This window comes from Carassius carassius, chromosome 3 (assembly GCF_963082965.1).
Source record: "Carassius carassius chromosome 3, fCarCar2.1, whole genome shotgun sequence".
In the NCBI taxonomy this organism is placed as follows: Eukaryota; Metazoa; Chordata; class Actinopteri; order Cypriniformes; family Cyprinidae; genus Carassius; species Carassius carassius.
In genome coordinates this window covers 34,081,811-34,090,398 of record NC_081757.1, presented here as the reverse complement: position 1 = coordinate 34,090,398, position 8,588 = coordinate 34,081,811, and the positions used below count along the sequence as shown (strand labels likewise).

The 8,588-nt window shown below is 35.8% G+C and overlaps 1 protein-coding gene across 1 annotated transcript; it reads left to right on the top strand.

The window, feature by feature from the left end:
* The first annotated feature begins 1,443 nt into the window (after window positions 1-1,443).
* Window positions 1,444-3,663, top strand: ostc (oligosaccharyltransferase complex subunit). The gene is made up of 4 exons (XM_059536270.1): window positions 1,444-1,689; window positions 2,115-2,208; window positions 2,430-2,627; window positions 3,281-3,663. The coding sequence occupies exons 1-4, from the start codon at window positions 1,551-1,553 to the stop codon at window positions 3,297-3,299; spliced, it is 450 nt and encodes a 149-aa protein (XP_059392253.1). The 5' UTR covers window positions 1,444-1,550; the 3' UTR covers window positions 3,300-3,663.
* Window positions 3,664-8,588: the final 4,925 nt, after the last annotated feature.

Genomic DNA, 8,588 nt, shown 5'->3' with positions numbered 1-8,588 from the left:
AACATACATTTAAAATGTAAATTGTTGCATCTTCTATGCCAATCCTATCCCTGGAAGTGAATGAAAAATTAAATATGAAAACAACCACCTCATATGACCTTTTTAAAATTATACAACAAATGCTAAAGGCATACACATACAAAACAATCATGTCCTTTCATATTCACTACGTTATTTTAACACAGGCCACCAAAAACTAAGTTTACACCTATGCTATCCGTCATGTACTGAAGGTAAAAATTTAAAGAGCAAACAATTAAAAAATAAGTTTATCAGAAATGTATTATCCAAACTGTACTTCCCCAGTCAACTAAAAAAGAAAGTATGTTCTTCAAAAATTTTGTGAAGAAGAGGCAAAGAAAATAAGGAAGCGTTATTTTACTTATCCAGTTCTTCCTAAAGCCAAAGGAGTAACATTTTAAATTCTAAATGACATTTATCCATCTAATAACTTCCTACAAGAAAGATTTAATTGGGAGAACAATTCATGCAGGTTCTGTGAGAAAGATATTGAAACTGTAGATCATATGTTTTTACAATGTGAATCTGTAAAGACTTTTTGGCTGGACTTTCAAAACTGGCTTCATTCCAAACATATATCAATACACCATTTGACTGTGATCTCAGTTAAGGTTGGAGTATTGTTGAAGGATAAGATCCTAGACTTTGTGATAACTTAATTACTTTGTGCAAATACTATATTCATAGATGTACGTTTTTAAAGGTTAAAACTCACTTCAGCGGATGGAAGAATGAACTAAAGATTTTTGCAAAGTCTCTTCATTACATGATGGACAGGAATGCCCAGAAACTCTTGTATGCTTTGAACTTGTTTTTATTGTTAGAATAAGACCCTCATCTTTCTTTTTCTTTCCCTTATTTATTCTGTTTTATCTTATGTTGTGATTATTGTTATTTGTTTTTTCCATCATTTTTCTTTCTATTTGGCTGTATCAACACTAATAATTTGTGTTCAGTTGTTGAAATGTGCCATAAAGGTTTGTAATTGAACTTGATAACTTAATAAAAAAAATAAATAAAACATTGGCCAGACACATTGATCTATACATGAGTATATATGATTCACAGATCATGGCCAGACATCAACATTGCTCGCGATATAAAAGAAATCTACAAATCAATAGTGTTTGTTAATCCTTTTTTGCGTAAATTTCACGCAATCACTGTGCGTTTTTCTTACACTGCACGTTACAACAGCTCAGTTCACCATTTTAGCGATGCTGAGATAAAATTACCTGAGTTTAAGTTTGAAGAACTCATGGCGACGTTATCTTGATGTTTTCAAGTGGAGGTGACGTATTTCCGGTTCGAGAGCTCCACTCGCCCAGAGAAGACGTACACGCTTGCTCGCCCATGGTCTCACACTCCATCCCTGTAGGTGGCGGAAATGCACCTTAAGCTGGTTTGCCAACCGCAATTAAAGAAGAAGAAGAACCCTCTCCAGCCTCTTTCCTGTACACGTCGCTCTACGGCGATTGTGACGTATCCATTAGCCGGGCAGCCACAGGAGTATAGTACTCAATTAAACCATGGAGACTCTCTTCAGCCTACCGTTTACTGTACTGGAATGTCCGAACATCAAACTTAAAAAACCGTCATGGCTACATATGCCTTCTGCAATGACCGTATATGCCGTCGTGATTGTTTCATATTTTCTCATTACCGGTGGTAAGAATTTTATAGCCAGCTCAGGCTAAACTAGCATTCAGCTAACCCGTATCCTGTTGTGTGTGCGCGCGCGCGCACTTCTGCTTAATCTTTTATCTACTAGTGAAAATTTCCCGTAGAGCCTTTGTGTACTAAAGTTAAATTTAATATGAATATCCATGCTTTCGTGTTTTGTTATATAATCTTGCGAGTTAGCCTGCTTTCTGTGACTGTGCTAATATCAGTAATACATCTCAAATTATATTGCACACTGTTTATTAGACAGAATAACTTGCTGTTCTGCTCCTGTCTACATATTACATGAGCAAGAAGACGGAAAGCTTATTATTATTTCATTATGTAGCTAGATAAATGCTTTTAAGTACGACACAACTGTGTCTCTGAATGATTGAACCATACCTGATGTAATCTTTTAATCCCTTCAGGCATCATATATGATGTGATCGTTGAACCTCCAAGTGTCGGATCAATGACAGATGAACACGGTCATCAGAGGCCAGTGGCCTTTCTGGCGTACAGGTAAAACATTTTTTGATACGGCTGGGCATCATAAAATCGGCCACCTGGTGACCCTTTAGATGTAACGTTACCTGAGGCATCTTGCTGTTTCACTTGTAAAATAAACAATAATTGAAATGGTGATATATCTTGAAAAAAATCTGAGTTACTGAATCAACATCTCCAAACTAATGTGAAAGTGTTCTGCTGAACGATTGTATTCTTTTTTTTTTTTTTTAAAGAGTGAATGGGCAGTACATTATGGAGGGGCTGGCCTCCAGTTTTCTCTTCACCATGGGAGGCCTTGGCTTCATAATTCTGGATCGCTCTAATGCGCCCAACATTCCCAAGCTCAACCGTTTCCTCCTGCTCTTCATTGGCTTTGTCAGTGTGTTGCTGAGCTTTTTTATGGCCAGAGTCTTCATGAGAATGAAACTACCGTAAGTAACTAAACTTTACCAAAGTCCCTTTAAAGCAAGTCATGTCACTCGGCAGTCATCTTTGAAACGCTAAACGCTCCTATCTCTTTGAATGGGGAAACATCAAATTCTCCAAAACTGTTCACTAAGCTAACAATTCAATTCAATTTTTTTAAATCACCAAGGAAATCTGACAACAACTGAATCATAAATGTTGTTTATTTTGCTCAAATAGTGTTATAAAATTCTTATTTCTTAGGCTAGACCAGCCAGTGCACATTCGCATTTTTCTGAGACCTGAACAATAGCAACCACGACTTCTAACGGCAGCTGCAGTGAAACGATTCATATTGAGTGTTGCATTTTTCCCCATTCAAAACTATACGAGTGACACATCTTGGGTATTCTGTCGTCTTTGACTTTACATTAGCTTTTGAAACATTATTTATATGTTTATATTGTATTAAACTACCAGACTGAGGTTTGGACACACTACTCATTCTTCTTCTTATTATTATTCTCTGTGTATTCCAGAGAGATAGCAGCAATGTTTTAGCACTGTTTCTTTAAAGCTGTATACATATGTCACCATATTATAGTTTTAGACCAGTCTCGCTTGTCTTTTCTTTGAACTCTCTATTTCTAATGATGATCTGAATGTGTTTGTCTTGCAGTGGTTATCTTATGGGTTAAAGCTGCAATATTGCAAATGCTACAAGCAGAGATGAAAGAGAACATACAGAAAACCATGTTTCAGTGCCAAGGACTTCAGTCTCATTCAAAGTCTGATCAATTATTTCCCTCACTTTTTTTTTTCTTACAATTTTGTCTAGTAGGACACTTACCTTACTGCTTCATGAAAATGTGCTAAATTTACTTTTCAACATTGTTAATAAAAACATTTCCTTGTTAAAAAGTCCACAGGATGGTCAATATTATACGGATATAATCCATTTAGCATATCTCCTTATAACTGTTATTTTGTAGACAGCCTGTTCATAAATTGCTGCTTGATGTGCAGTTTGTTTTCTGTAATAAACAAATACTTAACACAAAACTTTGCAACATTGGAATTGTTTGATGATTTTAAACTTAGTACTTTAATAGTTTATTATTTTATAACAAAAATGAATTGCCTATAATAAAATGATCCTTTAAATGTATTCTACAGATTTAAAAGAGAATTTTATTGTAAATAAGTAATTCATTTTTGTATAGAATACTGTAGATTTAAAGTCTCAGATGTTATGTTGGCAGTGAAATGCACTTTACAAGGTATTAACTTTTTTTATTCTACCATAATATTATGAGGGTTATGTATTTGCCTTGTCCAAATACCCACACTTGCAGTCTTGGCCACTTGAGAGTACATGTGCATGAAATGTACACAAGCCTGTCCCAGCTCCAGAGCGCTATTCGAGGCTTAATGTATCCCATTATGCATCATGTTTTGGAATACATTGTGAAATTTTTGTGAGACCTTTCCAATGTAAGTTAAATTTTAATATAATAATTAGGGTCTACATTACATTACATATTTTGGTAGAAAAACAAAGTGTTGCATGTTTTATTGATGCAAAGATGAGTTGTGGTGATTTTGTACAACATCCTTGTGGCGCCGATGACACCGAAGAGCACACAGCACGGTGATATGGAGTGACACAGAAAAGACCAGGAATTATTGAATAAAGTTGTTATTTTTGTTTTATTCGCTTAGAAAAAGTGGAGTATTCTGACCACGACTTTGACACTTAATTATTTGGCAGTCTATGGGACAGTCTCAAGCCTCCAGGTTTTCATCCAAAATATGTTAAATTGTGTTCCGAAGACGAATGGAGCTTTTACGGGTTTGGAACGACGTGGGGGTAAGTGATTGACAAAATGTTCATTTTAGGGTGGAGAATCCCTTTAATTAGAATCACCAAAAATTTAGTTCTGTTATGTTATAAGAACTACTGAATAGACATTCATTAGTACGTTTTAAAATGCAAAGTATTTAAAATAAATACAAAGCTATGTAAACACTTGCATTTTTACAACACTATCCCCCGGTTTCACAAACAAGGCTTAGGCCTACTCCCAGACAAAATGTAATGAGTTGTTTCAACTGAAAGAAACTTGCACTAACTGATCTTAAAATATGTCAGTGTCTTTGTTTTGCTCAAGATGCACACCAGTGTTGTTTTTTTCTAAAGCATGTTTATAAAAACTACTGTAGTTTCCTATTTGAACTATTGCCCTGGTTTAACCTAAACCCTATCTGTGAAACCTAGGGCCTGTACCATGAAGCTAGATTAGCTGGCTAGCCAGGTAAATTTCAGGTTAGTTTGCACCAATCCTGGGTTTTAGGTACCATGTAAGTGGCTTGGCTTTTAGCGGCATTCATTGCCATAGTAACTTACACTCCATGGCTAACCTGCTCCGGTGCACGTTATGTTCTGGGTTAGAGATCTCAAACTGAAGTTGGACCAATCAGAGGTGAGAGAAGTGACATGTCTGACACAAAGTCACGCCTCCAGTTTATCTGGCTCCAAATTAAAAGTCACAAAAAAAAAAATAAGCTTGGCTTTAATGATAATTACTGAGTCATTTTATGATTTATATAATTATTATGATTCGTATTATTATTATTTATCAGTAAATCAAACTTGCTTTGTGTTGAAAGGCTCGTGATTGGCTCTTCGTCAGTGATGTCACACATTCATGTGCATGTGATCAAAGAAAGTTGATGATCAGCATCATGGTACCAACAAAGCCGGATTGGAGAGGTTTGGTTTTGTCGACTCAAAACTAATCCTGTAACTCTGAATTTGTTCAGCTACCATCATGGTACAGGCCCCAGTGAGCTGTTTCATAAAAGACGCAAAGAAAAGCAGGGATTAAAGTCCAAAACCTGACTTGAAATAACAAATCAATTGGGACGGTTTAAAAAATGACAATATAAATTCACACAATCTCACTAATTTGATCCAGGTTCAATGAGTCAGTATAATTTGTAGTGCACGCTTATTCCTAAGAAGCCCTTAATGTCGATCTTGGATCAAATCGGTCCACCACTGCAAACAGTGAATATTTGTGCCGTTTAATACATTTGAGACATTGTGTTTTCCTCAGTGCATAGCAGACACATCACAGGTATGTTTTTCACCTGTAAATGTTAGAAAGTCATGCAAATATATCCCATTTTGCTGTCAGGGGTGGGCAAGGCTTACGTGAGCGAACAAGCTCTGCTGCGTGCAAAACCGATGGAACGCAATAGAATAATACCCGAATAATTCTGAATAAAATATGCATTCTGCTAAAATACTTGTTGTTGGACATTAAATGTGACACATGTAAAATTTCAATCCAACATATAAGTGTATTTTTTTTATGGTAGCAGTAACTGTAAGTCAAATGTAAGATAGCTAATACAGCCCTGATTACTAGCTCAAATGAGTTAATGTGTATTCCTCTTATCATATAAAATATAGTCTGTTTTATATTATTTTCATTTTTAATTTAGTGATTTTAACTTTTAATTTAGTGTTTGTAATGTTTTTAAGAGCAATTTTATGTTGTAATGTTTTAATGTTCTTCTAATAACCATAAAGTATAGCTGTCATAGAACCAGAAAGAATGGCTGAATGGCTAGAAACTGCTGATCAACTGAATGCAGATGTAGCAGCACTCTAAAATGTTTTCAAATATCTTAAAATAAATAAATTAAATCTTTAAAACCACTGACAGGCCCGGACTGCACGCCATACTGAATCATCTGAGTGGATTCCTCTGGAACAAATTCTCTTCATCATCTTGTCGTACTCTATCAACAAAAATACATTTCTGGCTAACTTGAATTCTTGTCTGTGGGTTTGTTTTTTATGTAAATTTAATTTTTTTCCCATGATATTTCAGTTGTTCAATTAAATTGAGAATTTGGTTTAAAAGGAAAAATACCCCAAAGCTCCTAGAGTGAACTTTGAAAACTGATATTTTCAATTAGATCATAAATACCTGAAGTACCCCTGAGTTTTAGGGGGTTACATAGGCTATAACCGACTGTATTTAATGTATTGTGCCCAAGATTTAATGACTTGTTTTAAAGGCCATGTTGAAGGTTAACCACCACTTTCGATTAATGGGTACATAAATCACTCAAGATATGTATATTGTACGTTGGGGAGAAGTCGAGGAAAGGTAGCCTCAGCCTAGTATGATGCCGTGTTCCAGGCAACCCGTAACTCGTGTTTTTCCAACCTTAAACCCGTGAAAGTGCACTGGATTGGCAATCAAACCCGTGACTTCCCACCCGTGAACTCGTGTCTCATACTAGATCGATGTACTCCGAGTTCCGAGGTCCCACAGCACGCGAAACAACGATGGCAGCTCTCTTACGGATGCAGTCCCAGATAGCATGTAACCATTGAAACAATGTTGAGTCAGTGTTGATGTGTCAACGCTGATTACATTGAAATAACGTTAGAAAGTGGTGTTGCTTTAACATCACTCTTGCACCCTCAGTCAATATTTGAAATAATGTTCAGATTTCAACCACAAATCAATGGTGTTAATATTGCTTCAACATTACAAAGTGATGTTGTTTCAATGTCACTTTTGCACCCTTGGTTAATATTGAAATAATGTTTAGATTTCAACAACAAATCAATGGTGTTAATATTGCTTCAACATTACAAAGTGATGTTGTTTCAACGTCACTTTTGCACCCTCGGTTAATATTGAAATAATGTTCAGATTTCTACCACAAATCAATGGTGTTAATATTGCTTCAACATTACAAAGTGATGTTGTTTCAACGTCACTTTTGCACCCACATTCGAAACATTATTAATATTGAAGACAAAAACATGCTCATAACATTGAATCAATATTCAACCAACTATATTAATAAAAAACAGTTTCAATCACATTCTTCTTTATTTTAGTCTTTGTTCTTTTAATTCATTCAACTCAAAGCACTCAATTCCATGTAAAAAAAAAACAAAACAAAAAACCATCATACAGACTCAAAATTAAACCAATAAACAAATAAACCAATGAACAATAAAAGCAAATTAATTTGTATCTGGAGGCACCGACGGAACAGTTTCACTTGTTTGAAGTGCAGTTCCGCCCACACGGTACGGTGCATATTGGAGCCATTTCTGGACTGCCTGACTATATTCATACTGGGAAACTTTTCCCACACCCATCTGCAAAGTCATAGCATCTAACAAAAGAAAAACAACAGGATGTGAAATGTATGCAATTAAATACATTAATGGAGGAACTGGAACAGGGAAATATTGGATGAAGTAAGGTCAATTTCTGGGAACACAAAAGGCAGAACGACAATTAAAATCATTGATAGTAATAACTCACCAAATATACACATATTCAAGAACGTATCCTTGAATGCCCTCTTTTGCCTTGACTGCTTTTTAACCATCTTCCCAGCCCAATTTAGTGATGATGCCAGCTCATTGGTCAGTGCACAAGAAAGCATGCGACGGACCCTAACTTCCAATGAGGTTCCTCCAATTATGCTGAAGTGTTTTACCTGCCATACAAAATGTGAACACAAAGCAGAGAGAACATGTAAAATGTAAAAAAAAAAACAAAAAAACAAAATGGGTTAACAACAAAATGGTCAACATAGAACCACAAACCATTATTGTCCTTGCTTCACTGGATGCTAATATCTCCTCTGCACTCTCAAGCTCATCACTATTGTGCAGAGGGACTGAGACAGGCAACGGTTGCAGCGGTTGCTTTGAGGGCAAGGACTGTCTGAAGAATTCCTGACATTCCTCACGCAGTTCCTTCACTTCTTTTACAAGTTCAGTTACAGTTCCGATCAACTTTTGTAAAGCAACATCTTGTGGAGAATAAAAAACATTACAGGTCAAAACATATTTAACATGTATACTGTATAAGTAGGAAAACTTCTCTGCACTTGCATTTCATTAACTCTCTTGCAGAATCCCTTGCATCTGCAACAAG

Bases quoted from the DNA above. Each gene is read 5' to 3' on its own strand.
- ostc (XM_059536270.1), top strand. From the start codon at position 1,551: ATGGAGACTCTCTTCAGCCTACCGTTTACTGTACTGGAATGTCCGAAC. The intron at 1,690-2,114 runs GTAAGAATTTTA...TAATCCCTTCAG, and splicing joins ATATTTTCTCATTACCGGTG to GCATCATATATGATGTGATC. The intron at 2,209-2,429 runs GTAAAACATTTT...TTTTTTTTAAAG, and splicing joins GTGGCCTTTCTGGCGTACAG to AGTGAATGGGCAGTACATTA.